Source organism: Agelaius tricolor, unplaced genomic scaffold, assembly GCF_023055355.1.
Source record: "Agelaius tricolor isolate 1412-34295 unplaced genomic scaffold, bAgeTri1.0.p SCAF_34, whole genome shotgun sequence".
NCBI classification, from domain to species: domain Eukaryota; kingdom Metazoa; phylum Chordata; class Aves; order Passeriformes; family Icteridae; genus Agelaius; species Agelaius tricolor.
In genome coordinates this window covers 4,714,407-4,735,854 of record NW_027269294.1, presented here as the reverse complement: position 1 = coordinate 4,735,854, position 21,448 = coordinate 4,714,407, and the positions used below count along the sequence as shown (strand labels likewise).

The following is a 21,448-nucleotide window of genomic DNA, read 5'->3' as shown; positions in this document are numbered from 1 at the left end:
GATGAAGTGCAGAGCACTGTAAAGTGTTGGCATTCAGCAAGGCACTGAGCAAGGGCTCAGCTGGAAGCACCTGAGTGAGCCTCTGCTGCCAGAGCAGGGTCCTGCAGGAGGAGGGCCCTGCTGAAGCACCTGGGGAGCAGCTTTCCCAGGAAAGCCGAGCGCTCCCTGTCAGGCGCACGCCAGCCCCGGGCCTGACCCTGCTCTGCAGTCAGGCTGCTCCTGGAACAGCCAGCGATCCATCTCTGCCGGCCTCCTCCGCCAGCTCCGCTCCAGTTCGGAAAACATCGGATCTGGAAAATGGTTTAAAACTGCACATTTCCGTTCAAAGGGCCCTCTTGTTGTTCTGCTTGTTTGGGGGCAGGAGCAGGAAGGGTCATTACATGGTGGAAAAGCAAAAAAACACATTTTCATGGGCAATTGCTATATTAATATGTATCACTTTACATACACAGTACATCTACATATGGAACCTATTATTACTGAGGAAATGTTTTTTTAATGAGGAAGACTTAACAATACTTAAGAGAGAAAATGTTCAAACCAATGTTAATTTGCAGCAGAAGTAACAAAATATTTTAATAAAAAACAGTAACAAGAACTGGCCTTCCTATCCAGGATCAGCCTGCTCCTATGTTCACACCTTGAGAATAGAATTCTACTTCCAGAGCTTTTCCAGCCATTGCAAACCTCCTAAAATTGAAGTCTAACCTCTGACTCAAGGACTTTCAAGAGCAAGACCTGTTCAGCTCTACACAGAGACAGAGATAGCTCATTATATTTCTCTTTTCTGGAACCCTGGAAGCATTTCTTCCCCCTCCACCTCTTTTACCAAGCCTGTGCCTGCCTTCCCTTCCTAGCCCCAAAACTCATCCAAAAATAAAGAAAAAGGGATTTTTAGGTAATACAATCACTTCTGTATAAACGTAGCTAAATATATTCTCAATTGCTGAGCACTGTTTCCTTTCCCTCTCCCTGCATGCTGGGATTAATTAAGCTTTCCTTAAATGTTGCATATGAATTAAGAAGAAACAAACAGCAAAAAGCCCCTCACTATTTTCAAAGGAAAAAAATCTGGTGCTAAAAAGTCCTGGCAGGCTAAATATTAGTACAATAAAACTGCTGGATTTCAATTGGTAAAAATAAAGTGACTAAAAGCTCTCTGTTTGAAAAATGAGAGACATACAAGAAAAGACTGTTCCTGTAGGAAACAGACACTTTCTTTCAAGAATGATCTCAAAGCCAAGGATGAATTATTAGTACCAACTATAAACCTCAAAATAGACTCTTCCTGTTATCACAATGCAAATATTAATGCGTATTTGCTATTCCTGCTAAATGTTATCAGCGTTGTTCCAACTCACAGGGAACAACCTGTTCTGTGCAGATCCTGACTGGGCTAGGACTGGACTTGGTTTATCATTTTAACACCAGGATCATTGTTTTGTTCACCTTGGGAAACCACAGCAGGAGCAATGATCACAAGGGAATCCTGCACGGGTCTCTGCACTGGCTCTGCTGGGAAAGGCTGGAGAGCTCTGGGGACGTCAGATGAGCAGAGCAGCTCCTGGGGTGCAGGGAGTGGTCACTGGTCATGGCTCCCACCACCACATCAATTTTATTTACTTTATTTACTTAGCTTTAAGCCTTTTTTTAATAGGCTGCATGACTTCTGCTGTACAGTACAGGTTTGGAATGGCACTGAAACCAGCACCAGCCATTCCAAGGGGCCTGATGCAAGCTCCTGGGAACAGCCCTCAGGAAACAGGTCCCAGAACAAATGGGAAACACACCGTCTGTAATAAAGCCCTACAGGTATTTTGAGTGGAGCTGCTCATTTTGAATCTGCGCAGGGCAAAAGCAGTCCTACTTTGTATATGGCAAGCAATAAGGTGAATTGTCATTTGTTCTGCCCCTCAGGTTGCACACAGACACCACTGAACACAACACTCAATGTCAAGTCTTATGTAACAACAGATTTCAAATCATCAATGTCACCCAGGCATCATTTCAGGCTTTGAAATACAGTTTACTTATTACCAAATATGATGTGTCAAGTGATTTATCAAATCCATAAGAAAGAAGAAACCAAGGAGACAATCCAACAATCCATCCTATCTCCCAGCAAGTCCAGGACTGTCTCCAATCAAATGTATACTGGAGGAAGAGAGATTTATTACCACGGTTTCTCAATGACATGTTTTATATTGAGCAAGTGTTGCTATCATGCTCCACATGGTACTTTCACCCTGCCCCACAAGCCCACCTGGATTTCCACACCTGCCCAATTCAGTGGGTCACTCATTGCCTGCACATATTTGATGCTGTGTGTCTGTGGCAAACTTCTAGAGATGAAGCTGCTATTGAAAAAATTTTGACAATAATCTCTTTTCCTGCTCCAAAGACACATAAGATTGGCAGAGTTGTTCTTAAAGGTGAGGCTGTTCTTTCACATGCTGACATTGGCATGGAAGATACACTGAGTTTTTCCAAGTGCTGATTAAAAGCAGAGGGATTCCTCTGGCCAGTGCTCCTCACACATGCCTCTCATCAGCAATCTGTAAAAAGCAACACTAAAAAGACCTGGAAATATTTGGAATGGCTTAGTTTGGGACTAAGTGACACTGAAAACACACCTTCACTTTGACACCATTAAAAGGCAAGGGGTTTTCATGGTCATGAAAAATCATTTATACTTTAAAAAAAAATAAATTCTGGAATGGTTTGAGTTGGAAGAGATCTTAAAGCTCAGAGCCCAGTCCATTCTTGCCTTGAACACTTCCAGGGATGGGGCATCCACAACTTCTCCGGGCAAGCTGTGCCAGGGCCTCACCACCCTCTTCTTCTATATGCCTATTCTAAACCCTACAAGTTATTTATGAAATCCTTTGCACATGCAGAACTGAAGGAAGCTGACTGCTTTAATTAATATCTAGTACCCAGGTAATGAAAATACTTTTGTTTGAAACGCCTACAAAAAGTGGTACATCTCCAGGATGAATTTCTGAAAATACTTAATATTTGAGAAATATTAAATGTATGATGATGTATGATAAAAGCTCCTCCCTGCCTGCATAAGTAAGAAAGGAGACACACACATTATATATATTACACACACATTTACACATTTGTAAAGAAAGGCTAAAACAAGTAGGACACAAATCTCAGATGAGCAGCACCTGAGTGATAATACTACCAATAATTTCTAAGAAGTCTCTAACAAAAGTTGAAATCTTTTTCCATCACATGAGAGAGATGTTTTGGCCGTATTTATACATCATCCTGAGTGAACTGGCTGAACTGCAAAACCAGAACACTATGTAAGAATAATGAAAGGAATGAAAAATACTTCTGCCCGGGCGCGACATTTATCAATATAAAATAGCCCCTTCTGCCATTGTTTGAAGTAAGGGAAGCAATTAAAGTGCACAAATGCATTTTGATACCAGCACCCTATTTCCTGCACATGCTGGTAACCCAGGGCCTCCCCCTCCCTCCTTTGGTGCTGTTCATTAACTCTCCACAATAAACACCATCCTCCCATACCACACGTTTGAGAGCACTCCGAAACTGGGAGATTGGGCAACAGCACTGCTCTATGCAAAACCAGCCAAGTCCAGTCAGGAAACAGATTAATTTGAAAGCCTTAATTAATGACTGAACGTTTATACAGCCAAGATTTATGAGTTACAAGGAAGTAAGTCCAAAACATAACACTCCCTCCCGCATGCAAGCTCTCTCTTTAATGGTAAACAACTAGCCTAGGGTAAGATACTGTCTCAGTGCTCCAGTTCCCTTTCTTATTCCAACTTCCAAGCACTGACAGAAGACAAATTAATTTCAAACTTCTTTTTTCCTGCTTCTCTATAAATATTGTTACTAATAAACATGGTTTAATGATGACAAACTATAGATTATTTTAATAAATAAACCATTTTTTTTTTAGCTCAGGAGTGCAAGGATAGTACATAACAAAGAAGAGAAAAAACCAGAATCCATTTTGTATGGGTAAATTCATGATATTTATGAACATTTTCTTGTCAAGAAAATCATAAACAAGAGAAAGGTCTTTATACAGATAACTATATGCATAAAAATCTCCTAAAATCCCCCAAAACCCCAGGTTTGTCAGCTTACTTCACAAATACTTTTGTAAATTTACAAGTGACAAATGTTAGAAATGAAGAGCAAGTTGTCAGTTTTTAACATTTTGACTCTATTCCATATTCCACTTCTGAGAGCTGACATCTCATTAGGATGAGCTCTTGCTATTTGAATATTAAAACAAGACTGCCAGCAACACTTCTTTGGAAGTCCTCAGGCCTTAAACTAGAAAAGGCAAAATCAAGAAAAGTGTTGTTCTCTCTTTTTTACAGAACACTACTGCGCTCATTTTCTTGCCTTGCAAATTCTGTTACGCTAACAAAGGAGCGCAGTTTGGTTCCGTGGTTTATACAATACAGAAATACCCAGAAATGACCACAGAAATGGCAAGATCCCGTGAAATGAGGAGCCTGTGATGAGCCCTCCAGCCATACTTTGCCCTCCCTGGCAAGAGGACCCCCCAAGCCCCTCTGCCCAGGTACACAGCCACGACCAGCACTTGGCACAGGTAACCAGAAATACAAGTGGCACATGGCTTTTGGGTTTGGGGTGGGTGTTTTCTGCTTGCCCGTGGCAGTGATGAACACTCAAGCCCCTGTCCTTGCCTGTCATGGGAAAAATGCCCAACAACCCATCCTGCTGGCTCCTGCTCTTTGGTCCCTCATCCCCAGCTGAACAACAAAACCCAGCTGCTGAAGAGACTGAGCAGAAAAAGTTCTCCTTATACAGACTCACAAATACAAACACACAGAGTCTGAGCTATGAGCTGGGTAAAATTTTTTTTACCCCCTCTTCATTGGTTTATCATTGAATGAGAGCTCACTGGGAGCAGTTCTGGAAAAAGACAAAGTTGGTTTATCCCAGTGAAAAGCGGGCGAGAGGACAAAACAGAGGACAAATTGCTGCTCTCCCCCTCCTTTGCCTCCAACAGTGTGTGTCACTATGCAATGTTAATGTAATAGTAATTTTCTAGTTTTATCACAAATTCACTTTGTTTGCTAGGAAATGAAGTAACAAACGCTATGTCTATAAGATGCCAATTACTTTGAGAAAATAACTCCCATCCCCAACTTCCCAAAATAAGAAAATAAACCATCAAACAAAACCCAAAGCAGCTCTTTGAAACTGGACAAAACGCTCTTGGTTCTCCTTTCCTGACAATGGGGATGTCAAGACCAATTAGCACTTGCAGTCATCTTGGGGTTTGCTCTGTTTTCTCCCACTGCAAGTGGTCAGGCCAGATCCGATGGCTCCCTTCTATACATGCAATGCCATGGACAAATTACAGAAGACTGGACCTGAAAGGCTTTTTTCCTACCCAGCTATCCTTGACATTTTCATTACTCAAAGACAGGAAACAAAAAGCCTAAGCTGAGAACTAGGTGATAGTCTGAAAAAAGTTTAATTAAAAAGTAAAACAGACCATGGAATTGCTTCTACCATAGCTAATAATTTGCTGCAGAGTTGTTACTGTGCTGCTTCCATCTGCCAATAACCTTTTAAACCTTTTGCCAAAGGCAATCCAAAGCTTTTCCATATGTATGTAAGGGTAACCATAAAAGATAACTTGGAAATAACAACTTTCAACTTCTGCTATGCAAAAATCTGAGCTACAGCAGTGCTTGTGCCCATCAGCTTCCAGCAGGGCTCTGGAAAACAGAAGTTAGATGGCAAGAATGAAAACTGCCCTGTTTGACAATGGAGGTTTGGCTGCAAGACTCCCTGTTCCCACATTCAGCATCAGTGACTATCTTAATTACCAACAACTTCTCAAATGGTTTCAGAGTTACCACTGAGAAGCTTAATCTCACCAAAAAGCCACCAGCTCCAACAATGCCATTGCTAAAGTTTGTGGATAAAAAAAGCAAGTGGAACAAAAGCAGACATTTCAACTATTCTACCCCCCAAAAATCTCACTTCTATAAAAAAAAATTACACATAATCAAAACCTCTTTGAAAGGAATATACCAGAGTGCATTTTTGAACTCAAATAACTTCATGGGATGACAACTGCATAAGCCTATGCCTTACACACATTGTTAGGGACAGGAAGTATCAAAGCGAATCACTTAAGTCAAAAACTTAAGGACGAAACCAAAAAACTCTCCCACTCCAAATGTTTTATCAATAATGATCACCCCTCAGAAAACAAACTCAAAACTCACTTCACACAAGTGAAATATCATTTCTATCATGGGAGGAAGCACTGGAAGCTGAATAGTTGGTGCATGTACTACACAATGGTAGTTTGACTAGTGAGAGCATTTAAGCTTGAAATTAGGTACATTTATTGTTCAAGAAATTCACAGCCTATTGTGATTTGATTTTATTAGTTATTATTATTCATTATTAGGTTCCAAATTTTTGCAACAGAAACAATGACTTTTTGCAGATGACTGCCAAAAGCAAACATCCTATTTTCCCTGCACACAAAGATACCAATATATGTTCAAACATTTTCATTCACACACACAGCCCCAGCTCGCCAATCTTTGCAGTTCAGTGAAGTGTAAACAGTCAGTGTTGCCATTAAAATAACATGTTCTTCATTCACAGCAACAATAGCCAGGTAGATTAACAGCCTTTTACACCTGGGCCCTATTATTTCTCTGCCATTCATTAACATTTCTTCTACCATGACAGCAATTGAACTGGCACAGTCCCAGAAACACAAGTAGGTCAGCACAAGGTGTTCCTCTGGATGCTTTCATCTGGTATAAACATCCTGAATTAGCCTTCAGGTACTACATCTAAATATCCTAGTGCTAATTAAGATCACAATCAGAACCATTTCAGATCTCACTGACCAAGTACAGTGGTTTTGGAGGGCTGATTCTATTAAGGATGGAAAGTAATTTCACTGCACAAGTGGGGAACTTTCTGCAGCTCTCCTGGCCAAGCAGATGCTGGACATCATGCCTTGAAATGTGCTACCTCCTTGAAATCACAGAATCACCTAACAGCCTGGGCTGGAAGAGATCCTAAAGATGACCTCTTTGCAACCCCCCTGCCATGGACAGGGACACCTTCCACTACCCCAGGCTGCTCAGAGCTCCACCAGGGATGGGGCAGCCACAGCTTCCCTGGGCAAAGCTGTGCCAGGGCCTCACCACCCTCAGAGGGAACAATTTCTTCATAATAATCTAACCCATTTTCTTTCAGTTTGAAGCCATTCCCCCTTGTCCTGTCACTACAAGCCCTGCAAACACTCCTCCTCCCTTCTTGCATGGTCCCTTCAAGTACTGGAAGGCCACAATTAAGTAACCCCAAAGCTTTCTCTCCTCCAGGCTGAACAATCCCAATTCCCTCAGCTTTTCCTCACAGGAGAGGTGCTCCATCCCTCTGATCAACTTGGCCCTCCTCTTAATGCAGCATATCCAGGGGAAAAATGAATATACATGTAAAGGAAGAGAAATTGAACAATGAGGATGGACAGTCAGACATTGAATACTACTAAAATTAATCATAACAGACACTTAAGCAAGTCAGACACTCGCTAATCTTGAGCATGAGAAATAGCAATGAATATTTACTTTCCCCACCCACCCTAGTTTAAGAAAAAAGTGGATACGAATCAATGAAACAAGGAAACTTCAGACATACCTTTTGCTACTATACTAAATACTCAGTATTTACAACAACTTGTGTATGTTGAGAGAATGTGGCCCTGAAGTTGTCATATAAGAGTAGAGGACCCAGGAATAAGTTTTCTCTGAACTGCAATAACTTTTTGGTGACTCTCCAATTTGTACACCTTGTCTTATGCTTTAGGACTAGAATTGAGACAAACTCCAAGCAGCAAGTTCACTTCTAACCACATACTCCGTGACACATCATAACTTATGAGATCAAGTGCCAGCACTACAGGTTTAAATCAGAAAAACAGGTCAGTGTGAGGAAAAACACACTTTTTATATTTTATTTTCCTTTTTTTTTTAACATAAAAGCCAATTCTTCAACTCTGAGCTGATATAAGCATTTGTATTACACCAATGAAAGTACTTCAAAAGGCAGGAATAAGCCAACACTTTCAATTCCTTCCTGATCACTGCAAATGCAATTTTCACTCTGAACTTTCCATACCCCCACTTGTGATCACTGCTATACTAAGAGCGTGTGCTTTAAGACATTGAAGAATAATCCCCACTGTCTGATTAAAAAAAAATTAAATTAAAAGTTGCTAGAAATAACTCACAGGCAAAAAATAAAACTCAAAGAAAACAATAGCAGTAGGCTAAAGAGACATATTTTTTCCTTCAGTAATGAATTCCCATCTGCTTTTAAAGAGCAACATGTTTTTCCATTGCTGGGAATTGCAGCCAAGCCCAGGACAATAAAGCAGCAAAGCCAGAGGCAAGAGCAGAGGGCAAGTAAAGCTGGCTGACAGAAGCTGGGCCTAGGTCCCTCTTTTATAAGCCTGTGTGACAGTGGCAGCTCAGCAGTGCCCTGCTGTGCTGGCAGCACGCAGCCCTCTGCCACCCTCAGCAACTGGGAGCTCCTGGTTACTCTGCCATGGGTGAGGTTGTGGGAAAATGGGAAGGAGAAGACAGGGAAAGGAGGCAAACAGCACAGTTGGTGCTGCTGGCAAAGCCAGGCATCTCCCCTGGTTTGGTGAAAGTACAGCTGGTTTGTGCAAGCTCAAGGGAAGGGAGCTTGCTCCTGACACAGGTGATGCTCCTACTCATGTTCTTTGTCCAGACACTGGACACAACACAAAACAACCCTGTAAAAGCAAACACAAGAGTGCTCACTTACAGAACCTGGGTGGACAATACCATTAAAGTAGTTAATGAAGAAAAACATGTTGAAATCAGCTGTAAAGTTCCTGCATCTGAACTGTTTTGGCATTTAAAGAATCAAATATCAGCTTTTTGGAGGAAAAAAAGAAGTCAGGTGTGAGGAGCAAGCAAAATTTCATACCTCAGCATTGGCTGGTGCTCATTCAAATTCCCCCCGGCTTTTTTCCCCAAGTTCCTCTGAGGATCACTGTTCTTTGAGTTCCTTAGGAAGCAGTTTTGACTGCGTCCTCCTGAGCTGTTAATGTGTCTGACCTTTTCGGAAACACTCATGTCCCTTCAGCCAGATGCATTAAATCTCCCCTGCTTGATTAAACTATTAGCAAATCATTATCTCACTGAAGGAGAAAATGTTCTTTCCCAGATGAGCTCGCCACGCATAAATTTCTGTGCCAATACTCCCCTCTACACCAAACCTTATGTTTGGGCATAAATGTGCTGATTGCCAGCCATGCTCTACACCCTCACTAAGTCAGAGCACACAGCACTTTATCAGGCCTCAGCTGAGACACAACATGATGAAAATCCACCCACTCTGGGCAACACCTCTGACAAAGGGGCAACAGGAAGCAGATCTTTCTGAGGCGACTGAAAAGAGCAGGGAGAGGCAGAGTAATGCCAAGTCCTGCTTTCAGCACTGCCACGCCAATGCCATTCCCAGGCATCCCCAGGTGCTCACAGTGCCCTCACTCCCAGTGTGCCCGAGCACATTCCGCACGTAGGAGCCTCCTGCGAGACCAGCAGCAGGCAAAATCCCATGGGAAGTCCTGGGTACTTAGTGATTTCCTTTCCGGTGATTCATCTCGTTTATCCCAAACACTAACATTTGGAAAACATTCTCAAAGCCAGGTATTTCCTCACCTTCCAGACACCTGTGCCAAACACATCCTTAGCACTGATAAATGTGTGTAGGAAAGAGGTGATCCCATGCTACCCATATTGGATAAAGGCTGAGACTTTTCCTCATCCACCCACACAAAAATGTTCACTTTTCAATGAGTGACATAAATTAACAGATCCTCTGCACCAGTCCAAGAGAAACATCAGAGGTTCATCTGAGGCCTTAATCTTGCTACATTTCAATTTGATGGCATTCCTCACCTTGAAAAATCACATTTCACTGTAATACTTCAGGCTAATACATAGGATTGAATCCATTGCCCTTTCATAGTGTTAAGCACAAGGCCTTTTCCTTAAGCCTGGAAGATCTTTTCCTTAATGTACAGCTAGATGTAAAGAAGGTAACACATCCTTATCTTTTGAATGTCCAGTTTTTCCCTATATCTAAACCCTCTCTCTCCCTTACTGTAGCTGTTCTTGACTAAACAGACAAATCTTCCCCAGTCTCTTACAAGGGTCTTTACCCTCCTGTGAACCTATGGTGGAACACATCCTCATTCCTTTTGTACTTACTATCTTCCTCTGCATGAAACAGAGGATTTTGGAGAGGTCTGGTTGTTTGGGGGTGTTTTTAATTAAAGTTACTAGTTTAAATATGTCAATAGCTGGTAAACAAGAACAAGCATGTTTTGGAATACATATTTTAAGAGTCAAAGACTTGAGTTGATTTCAGCTAGTTTGCTGCTGCACAAATCTTTTTGGCATCACATCTGCTCTTATTTGAACCAGAGCAAACCTTCATCAGCTTGCTTTTCTTCCCTTTCATTTTCTGGGCTCCCATTGAGAGTTATTGCAAAGTGAGAAAGATATTTTTTACATTAACTGCTCCACTTCGATTCAGAACCAGTGAAAGATTTACAGGTTCCAAGATTCCTGCTCTACTCTTGTGTCCTGTAAGCATGGAAACTGATAATACTATAGAAACCATGCCAGCCTTGGCTTTCACCATGACCTGCTTTCCACCAATTTAAAAGCAGTCAGTCCCCATTATCTTACTTTTATAAGCACACTCATCTGAGGAATATTGTTATCATACCCAGATTATTTAATTTTTTATTACTTCCAACCAACTTTAAACTCAAACAACTCAACACTCGATTTCAGTTTCTGCCTAAAACCTCCCTCTCTGCCTTTTAAATTGCAACAAAAACTTAATCTGACTGCAGCTTAGACAATAAAAGAACATCTCTCACTCTGCTGGGTTTATTTTCCTTTTTATCACCTACTTTCTGGAACAAAGTATTTCTCCAGTGGGGAAACACTCTCCTTATCCCTTGCTTGTCTAACCCCAAACTGAAAAATAGAGCACCTAAGTTGGTGGAAAGCCCATCTTTCCTAAGGATAGCTGGCTGTGGCAGCACCATAAAAACAAGCAAATGAAACCCAAAAAACTCACACTGCTCGTACTTTAAAACATTGCTTTTAAATACTTCTGCGGTCAGATCTCTAATTATCCCTACTTCAGTGGGAAATGAAACAGATAAAACTTCTCAGCATGAAGTACAACAGTGAAAATGCTCTAGGAAAACTGTGATCAAACTGTGAACAAGCTCAGAGCACAGACATTCTAATTATGTAAAACCATTAAAAAATTATCAGTTTTGTAAAAGTTGGACCTCCTGCAATTTGGCCCAAAATTATATGCAGTATCCCTGAAGAGCAGCCCAAGTACTGCTGCTAAGCACTACTTCACAAAGGTCTGGAAATGAAGATTGCACTCAAATTCAAATATTTCCAGAAAGCTGGGGATTTCTTCGACCTAAAAGTTAACTGTACAGACATTGCTCATCTAATGTCTTTAATAAGAAAAAACTTCACTGACACACAAGAGAAGGAAACTGTAATTCACCCTCATAAATTATCTTCCACCTTCCCTCACATGAAACAGTGGGAAGTAATCACCCCATTTTGCTATCTTGATGTATCTTTAAAGGTAGTCATTAAGAGGAACGTACATCCAGCAGGTGAACAGAGATAACTGGTCATAAGCGATGACAGGCAAAAACACACAAGTATCTGATCTGAAAAGGGGCCAAGTTGGAAGCCAGATGCACACTGAACTATCCACTTTCCTGGCTGTTTATTCAGCTCATGTCAGGATGATTCAACGCATCTTTACACGCAGCTCCCTATTCATACAGCATCTTCCAGTCACAAAACCAGGCATTTTCCATTTCTTTCTCTGAACAAAGGCTAGAACAGTGCAATGGGAACTTGCCATTCAGCAGCGGAAACTATTTGTAAAGCTGGGAAGCTGGAGACACTGGGAAGAAAAGGCTTTAATGAAACTGGCCACTGTGTGTGCCAACTATCAAGACTTTATATATTCTTCCAAGGAACCCTGACTGAGGCTTTTTCTGTATTTACTCTTTACATCCCAGTTATTATAATACTTTGCATGATGCAAAAGAACAAAATTCGTGAGAAATGCCATATTAGAAACAGGCAGCTTTTTTTTTTCCCTGAAACCAGTCTGTAGCTGCACTCAATGACCCATTAACTTATTTCTGATTCTGCACAAAGCCAGCACCAAGACATTTGTGACTCATTATCAACCAGGCACTGGAATTCACCACTAGCTTTCCAGTGGATCCAGATCCAAAGGAAATCCCCATATGCTTGGAATTCCTAAACTACAAGCACTGCAGTTGTTGACTGGTAAGGCGACAGTTGCCATATGCAACAGAGGAGATGTTTATATTTATGTTTATGGAGGTTGTACCGCAGCCAGAGGCAGATAAATTTCCCCAAGTTGTGTCACTGTCCCCCAAATATAAACATAACACTGTTACTTCCAAAATGTGGAAGCAGTAGAGCTGTGACAGTCTTCCAGACCAACATTTAAGCATGAAATCCTTTTCATTGTTGCCTTTTTTTTTTCATTATGAGAGCCCACATTCTGGGCAGAGAGAAGTGCTACACAAACCAGCTCTGCTCACTACACAGCTTCCAATCATTCATTCATCCCCAGAGCACAGTCTGCCCTGTGCTGTGGAGGAGGAAATCTCTCATGGGTTTGGCTTTGGTGTCTGCTGTGACACAGCTTCCCAAAATGACCCCACAGCACACACAGCAGTGCCCACACCAGCCAGAAGTTATGAGTAGGCAGCACAGCGATTTCCAGCCCACCAGTATGTAAGTGACAGTTAAATGAGGGGAAGCCTGGCCTGGGAGCACCACCAGTCCTCTGAGAAGGGCCTTCAAGCAATCACACAAATCCTCCACAATCACCCGAGACAAAAGTTTACCTAATTTCCCTGCCCTTGTAAACAGCACACAGAGACATGGGGAGCCAAGGCAAGCACAGCACATTTTCCACTCTGCTATGGAAAAAGCAGAAGGTGGCTATGTAATTAGATGGCGTGATAATGCAGACACTAGGGCTGGCTACAGCAAGGTGGAAATTCTGGTATTTCATACCTTTCAAGAGCTCAACTTGGCAACCTTATTAGCATTCTTTGAATTTTTGAATTAATATAATTACTCTCAATTAATTAAAATGAGGAAAGAACGAAATATCCTTTCATGAGACACTGACATGAATAACATTCAGGGAGCAGAATGATGACCACTAATATACTGATACTTACTATAACTGCCAGGCAGCAGCATCTGAAAAAGTTTCTCCTTCTGCCCAGGACAGGAAATAATTGTCTGACATTCACTGTCAGAAGCTAAATAATAGCAATGAGCTATAACAATAAGTGCTGCTGTGAAGTTTTTATTATATTGAATAGGAAAATACAAGTTTCAAAGCAACTCCTTTGCAATTCCCTTGCATTGTTTCTTACCTCCATCTCTCCTCTCTCCTCCTGAGGCTCTCAGTCACAATCCTGCACTCAAAAGATTCCTGGAGATGTGAGGGAACTGTTGGGGAAGTCTGGGAGAGCTTGCCTCCACCTCCCTGGCAGTACATCCTTAATGAGGCTGCCTGCAACTGTATGAAGGCTCACCCTGAAACAGACCCTTCCCCTGGCACCACTCTTCTGATAGGGACCTTGAAGTAAAAAAGGCCCAGATTGCAAAAACACAGCAATATCTGAAATATTCCCTTTCATAATTCCCACCAGCACTCTGAGAAAGCTCAAGGGACATTTGAGTTGAACTTTAAACACCCTTTGTGCACCCACTCCGTGAAGTTTTACCTCGGCTCCCGAGTATTTCTGCGTGCGCTCCACGAGCTCGGCCAAGCAGACGTCGTTGCTGACCGGCATGGACTGGAAACGGAGCCTGAAGATTTCCCTGCGAGTGGCTGCATCTGGCAGTGGCACGTGGATAATTCTGTCTATCCGCCCCGGCCTCAGCAGGGCCTGCAATCAAAGTGTCACAGCAAAAGTTACAGCACATCAAGGAAGCAAAAAGAAACCCCACAGCTCAAAAACAACACCACCACCAAATAATCAACAGTTTAAACAAAAGCATGAACCTGCACAAGAAAAGACAGTAAGGCTACTCAGCTTGTGAAATACCAGTTTATGGAAAAAAGGAATCATAGAGGAACCACAGTCATTTTCCTAAAACAATACTTCTAGACTTGTTGCAAGGTGTGCTGGAATGTTAGGACTTGGCAGAAGGACAGGTGGCAATGGACACATCCCAAGTTCAGATCTTCCAAGGAGACAACAATGAGAGAAAAGAAGGGTTTTTGTTGGAGTGAAATCTTACATTGTGGATCCACGTTGCTTTATCCCACGTTATTAGAGCTGTACATGCTTACAGACAAGCAGATCATTGTGGTGAGGTTTTTTATGCAAAATAAGGTAATAATTGAGAGAGGCCAGTGATGCACAGCTTCATGCACATGTGTTTGGCCCTGCACTTTGGGTGTTCAGTTTATACTGGGGGTGGGAGGGTGGCAGAGCAAACAGAGGCAGAAAATGTAAGATGGGACAATGCCCACAATGGGCAGCATGGAGGGTTCAGACTGGATGGGAGGAAAATATTTCTAGAAGAGAAGCACAGCCTCAGGGCAGGTTACTGGGGAGGCTGTGGAAATTCTGCCTTTGGGGGTTTTATGGCTCAGCAGAGGAAGTCAAGCTCTCTCTGATCTGGTCTGGTGAAAGTCCTGAGCAGGAGGGGGAACCACAGGGCCTCTGGAAGCTCCCTTCAAACATCTTTCTGGACAGGGTCAAAAAGTAAACTTTATCTATATATAAAGCAATTATATCCAATATAGAGGAGAAGCCAAACTTAAATTTATAGGAAGGGAGGAAGCTCATTTCCCTATGTTTATAAAAAAACCTCCAAGGTTTTTGAAAACCATGTACAGTAAAAAAAGTAAAAACCCTCCAGCCTTACTTAACATTTGGAAAAAAGAAAAGCAAAATACAATAATCCCATGCACAGCAAATACACATAAATAGTATTTAAACTATTTTTTAGAAACTGAACAATGTTTATAAGATTCAGTGTGTAACCTAAATTGTTTTTATGTTATGGTTCTCCCTTGGGTAGACTAGTTTGAGTTCCAGATGACTAGAGATATTGCATGGCTGTCCTGGGCTGTCAGCCAGTAAGTCTTTTCCCAGCCTGATCATGTCAGTGAAAGTCATGCTGAAAAAATAGTAGGAAAGAGCTTTCCTTCCTGCACAGCATTGATCAAGTTAACACCCTTCCTAGAGTTTCTTTAAAAAGACTGTTGTGGTGCTTCAGAGTGGAAAAATGTATCCTGAATGTTAAGAGACATCTTGTTATTTTTAAAACAACACATGAAAATGCTCAGCAGAAAGTGCACGGTCCTGTGGTGCTGCATGGAGCTGTGCAAGGACAGAGCAAGGCTGGGAAGCCCACAAGTCAATACCCAGCCCAGCACCCCGTGTCTGCAGTGGCCAATGCTGGATCCCTATAGAAGAGAGCAAGAAACAAGCTGTCCACTGATATCTGCTCAGCAGACCGTGCTGTTTTCCACTCCTGATGAACCCACCCAAGAGCTCAGCTCACTGACAATGTCCCGACCAGTGTACAATTCAGTGTCTAAATTGTGTGTGTTCGTCAGGATGTTGCCATTTTTTGCCAACACACTTGAAAGAGAAATTTGCATGTTTCAAGACTAGGCTTGGAAGGAGTGGTATTAAACTGCAATTGTGTTCTGCATGCTCTTAAGGAAATGCCCATAGCTAATTCTATTATTTAGAAGAAACAAGAAATGTTCACAAGAATACGGCGGTGCCTCTTTCAAACCAAGGCAGGTTTCATCAGGACACCCAGATAATTAGAATATCTTCTAAAGCCAGCTTAACTTCCCACTGATGAATGACCAGGGCTGTGGTGCAGGTGGGACAGGGAAAACACTCAGTGCCAATCAGCTGGGAGCAAGTGCTCCATTGCCTGGCTCCCAGTTCCAAGACACAAAAAGCACAACTGCAGATCTAACACAGTGAACACACTTTTTTCTGGTCAGTGACTAAAACCTGTGTTTCCTCCAGTTTGTCCCCAGTGCTTTGTGTTTTACATATGTTGGTAGTTGAAGGCCCAAGTTTTAAGCATGCTATCATCACTTTTTTGCTACAATCAGGCCCAGGGACCTTATCCAAGGTGACCAGATGTGCTGGGAACTGCACAAAAAAAAGCACAAGTCAGTTGCAGCAGTGCACGCTGGCTATATCAACACAGACAACAAGACACAGACTCTATAACCTCAGCGTGAGACAAGAGTCAGGCTCCCTCCAGCCCCTGCAGACAAAAGCAGATGGAACTGAGAGCTGGTCTCCACCAGCCCTCCTGATGTGGTGACCCTGGGAGACCCTGGGCACAGCCTGACTGCTCCCAGCTCTGCTGGCACCACCTTGGCAAGCCACCAGGCTCCCCCTCACCATGTTCCTGAGGAGCTAAAATCAGCAGGAGAAGGTGAGGAAGGGGCCTGCTTTGACCTATCTGGTGCTCCTGGAGGAAAAAGGCCTGCTGGGGGGCTTGGGGTGGGCTGCAGAGCTACTCTGCTGCTGGATGCTCAGAACACAACAGCAAGCCAAGGCCTCTCTCGTTTGCAGGACATCACGCTGCCCTCCCAGGCTTTTCAACTCTGCACACTTCTCACAGAGATGCTTTTCCTTTCTGGCCAAAATAACTCAGAATTCAGAACCAAGCTGCATGCAGAGGCTGGCAGTAAGGGAACAAGACAGCCCTCATGATGTCTCTGCTCGCTGGAGAGAAGTGAACTCTTCTGGGTTGCTTAGGGAAGCCTGCTGTGGCACATGATGTGGGCACCTGCAGCACTTCGAGCCCAAGGCCCAGGCCATGCTAACCAGCAGGGCTGATTTGGATGGGTGCTGGTACCACCTTTCTTCTCAACACCATTTTTTGCACAGACCTAGAAGCTTCTGCTTTTCTCAGTGGGATGTCGTGTGATCCAGCCTTCACCACAGGTAGGGATTTGGTGATGGCTGCTCCAAGCACGCCATGACTTTCACAGGCCATTCCAGAAGATGGAGCTTCAATCTTGCAACGTGCACTTTGAAAATGGGGAAGAGAGCGATAAGGACAGCCAGGTCACCTCTGGGCCAGCCCCACTGCCCTGGGCTGGGTGCAATGGGATTAGGTGGTGACCACCTGGCAGGCACGAGGACGGAGCAGGAGGAGGAGGGATTCAGCAGGAGCAGGCAGTGGCTCAGCTGAGCAGGAGCAGAGGCAGGACGGGGAGGGTGAAGAGTTGAAGCAGGGCTGCAGGCCCGGGCAGGTGCAGCTGCCGGGAGCGCGAGATGAACTGCTGGCGACTGGGAGATGCAAACCCGATTCGGGGCGAGCAGCACGCAGGAGGTGGGAAGCTGATGGGGCCAAAATTAATTGATGTGTGCACAAAGCTACATAACTCACTGATGTCGAGATGTGAGGGCTGCATAATTTACTTCAACCAGGAAGGGCACAAAATAACTAATTGGGGCTTTGTTAGAAACCAGAATAGCTCGAACCCAGAATATTTTGTACCACTGAGCAATTCTTCTGCAGGTTTATGTGATTTTTGCACAACAGTTATGCAAGTGGCCATGCATTGACAGGTTATGAGTGGTACACAGATACAATGCTCCTATGGGGAAGACTAGCAAAGTGACATAATGCTCTCGTAATATAGAGTATCATCGACAGCAAAACCACAGTTTTCTAAGAAGAAACTGCTGCCCTTTCAAAAAGAAACATTTCGTTTTCTTGTAATTAAAATAGAGTATTTCCTCAAAATATATCATTGGAAAAGATAGCTAGGTCAAAAACATGTATTTTGTGTGCAATTATGAAGATAATTATTTCAGGAAAGAAAACATTAATAGGTAAAGCCTGAAAAATATTTGTGGTTCCTGTTAAGAACAGACCAGATTTAACCTTAGGGCTTTGCTAATTTTCCTCCTCCTCTTTCCCCTTTTTTTTTTTTGAGCATCTACCTTTAGTTAGCTTTGTCAAAGGTTACTTGGCCATTTTAAAAATCACATTGTTACAGAATGCAGAACTACAACAATGGCAGAAGCATAACTAGCTGAGCTCTCTATGGGACAGGAAAAAAAATTATTTTCCTACTGATAGGAATCCAGCAGCCACGCTTCATTCATCAAAAGCATTCTTAATCCCATAACAAAAGCTCACACATGAACTGTGTGTGAAGGTAACCTAACTTTAGCAAAAACAGATACAACTTAAAAACTCCTGAGAAGTAAGTGGATATTGAGGTGAGGAAGAGAAAGCAAATCAGTTCAGGAGGTAGAGAAGCTCATCTGGAGAATCAGTGTTACTGCATATTCTCTGCTGCAATTAATCTCCACATGCAGGAACAAATTTTTATACTAAATTTGTTTCCTTTCAAACAAATACATTGCTTTTAATGTGAAACCTAAAAAATGCAACTAAAAGTTTAATTTTGCCTCTGGAGTCTGTTGGGATTAGATCACTGATGAAAATGAGAGGACTGGGAATAGTTCCTTTGTAACTCAATCCTTCCAATTTAGATTAACAATTGCTATTTATGAACTGTGGTCAGGGCTCCTACTTACAAGGACTCCTCAATACAAGAGATACTCTATATCTTGTAACCTCATTGGGAAATGCAATTTTTTTTTTTTAACTTGCACCATTAGAGTATTTGAACATTTCTAAGTCATTTTAAAGAAACAGAATCATAGAATCAGAGAACGGCCTGGTTGGAAGGAACCTTAAAGATCATCCAGTTCTGCCATAGGCAGCGACACCTTCCACTAGACCAGGTAGCTCCAAGTCCCATCCAGCCTGGCTTGGAACACATCCAGGCATGGGGAATCCAGAGCTTCTCTAGGAAGCCTGTGCCAGGGCCTCACCACCCTATCCCAGCCTTCTGCAGCCTGTGCAAGCAGTAGCTGTTTGTGAGATGTTTTCCATGGTTTTGCCCACATGTCAGGACAGATGCATTGCAAGTGTGGGAAGTGTTAAGGCCTTCTTGTGCCATCATTTACCTCTGGCAGGAGCGAAGGCAGCTGCCATCAAGGTGCTTCCCCTACGCTTTTGAGGCTCACCTCAGTGCCTGATGTTTTCGTTCCCACTCTGTGCCAGAGCAGGTCATGCTCCCAGCCCAACAGATCAGGAAGCGCCAGGCATTTTAGGATCTTTGAAAGTTTCAAGTACAGGAAGCTCATCCATCCTGTCTGAGAGATTACTGGAGGCTTTTTTGCAACCATGGCTTAATTGCCAAAATTAACAGGAGGTGCTGAGAGGAAAAGACACATGGAAGTATTACCATTAAAGACTTAAAAACCATAGTCCAGTGGAGACTAAATTTTATTCTCCCATAAGGCTTTTACTCCCGCTCCATCTGGCAGGAGCTGCTTCAGGAGGCAACCCCAAATTCCTCTGTTCCAGGTGACACACTTATTCACTGTGTCACAAGGCTGGAGTCTTGTAATTACAGGCTCCCGAGTCAAGCGAAACTGCTTTGTTCCTGCCAAGAGCCCCTTTCCTCACACTCTTCCACTTCCCCACCTTCTTCCTTCTGTGCCAATGTCTGTCACCGCCCTCAGCACATGCCAACATCTCTAACCAGTTCCCCTCTTTGATGACTTTTTTTGCTGGTCACCACCCTTGTACATCTCCCAAGATCTGTGCAGATTACTCGCTGCTGTCATTACACAACATCTACTACTCCTCTCAGGGTGGAGCACTTTGGTTCCCTAACCTACGGTGCATCCACCACTCCATAACATGCATTTGCTAACAGAATTTTATCAAACATTATAAAAAACCAGCTCCCAGAAAATGCTGTAGTTACCCATGTGAAGGCTTTGCTTTCCACACAGATTTATAAAAGCCAGGCTGCGCAGCCTTTCCGTGGTGTCAGTCTTGCTCAAGACCTGGAGCGTTGTGCAAGTTGACAAGAAAGGACATGATAGTTTGACAGCAGGTGTTCAGCAGGAACATGCTACCGAGTGGCAGCAACCCTCTGCTCAGGCATTCAGCAGGAGCACGAGTTAAAGGCAGGGAGCAAATGTGTGCTCTGATACCCCTGGCAAACAGCAAACCAACTCCAGCTGGGAGACAGCTGAGGTGATCCCAGTCCAAAGCAAGATGACGAGATACAGAGAGTGAACCATCTCCAAAATAAGAACATGGTCTGTCTCTCAGATGCCCTTGCCTGTGTAGCAGCTACTCCCCCTGCTTATCCTCCAGGTACACATGTCCAGTTCATCTTTTCCCTTCGACCACTAATTCATACCTGTTTCCAGTTTGTCACATCAACAGAGGGAAACTTCTCCGTGTAATTCCATGTGCTCTCTTTGCTGGCTACCCACACGAACTAACACTTTCAGCGAGCACTATAGATCAGTCTCTTAGCTATCCCAGCAAAAGTTTACATTACAGTGTGCAGGAAAACAGCAAAATCATCCTTCCTTACAAAATGAAACCTGGGGAAAGAACTGCCTTGAATCAATTGAAACCGCTGTCATCACCTGCTGGAACAACATGCATGTTTCACAGCACCCAGTCATTTCCACTAAGGGTGGTGATTTAAAACAGGTAAGAATGTGACTTCAATAACTACAAATAGGCAGTGCTTTAAGTAAGCAAAAATTTCCAGAGTTGATATGGAAGTATATCAAGCCTCAAAAACCTCTAAGGAAGGCCAGGTTTGGCTTTCCAAATCTGCACAAAGCTGGATGCCACAAAACACTCTCACCTTTTTAATCAGACTAACAGCAGTGCCCTGACCACTGCACATCACCATCCTGCCACTGGCAGAATTTGATTGATACAGCCAATTTACAGGGAGTCGTGGAGAAAGGAGACTTGAGGAGACTTGTTCTGCTGCAATGCGACCGTGCAAACACAACTGTGAGGAACAAAGTGCTCCTTGGCCCATGCAGACAATACCAGGGCACGTGTTTTTGTAGTTTTCTTCAGATAGGATTAAAATATCTCAAGAAACAGAGTTTCAACCATTTCTCTTGGCAGAAACATCTGCAGGCAGATACTCTGCAGCTGCAGAACCAGTATCTCCGAGCTTTTTTCCTCCATCTGATATTGCAAACAGTTAAATTGGCCAGTTGGCACAAATCACTGCAATGCTCATTGGGAGCCAAGCTTTGCCCAGGCCTCCATCCTTAAAAGTCTAAACCCGTCAGAAACACGGCCCGTTTTCAATGCAGTAAAAGCAGTGCAAACCCAAGCAACCATGCTGATACAAATCCAGTTTGGCACCACAGAAA

The 21,448-nt window shown here is 43.1% G+C and overlaps 1 protein-coding gene across 1 annotated transcript in view; it reads right to left on the bottom strand.

Moving 5' to 3' along the window:
• The window catches only part of AFG2A (AFG2 AAA ATPase homolog A), a 161,508-nt gene that overhangs the window by 18,950 nt on the left and 121,110 nt on the right, over positions 1-21,448 (bottom strand). Inside the window, 1 exon segment of the mRNA XM_071452447.1 lies at positions 13,943-14,107. Within this exon segment, the coding sequence (XP_071308548.1) occupies positions 13,943-14,107 (165 nt within the window).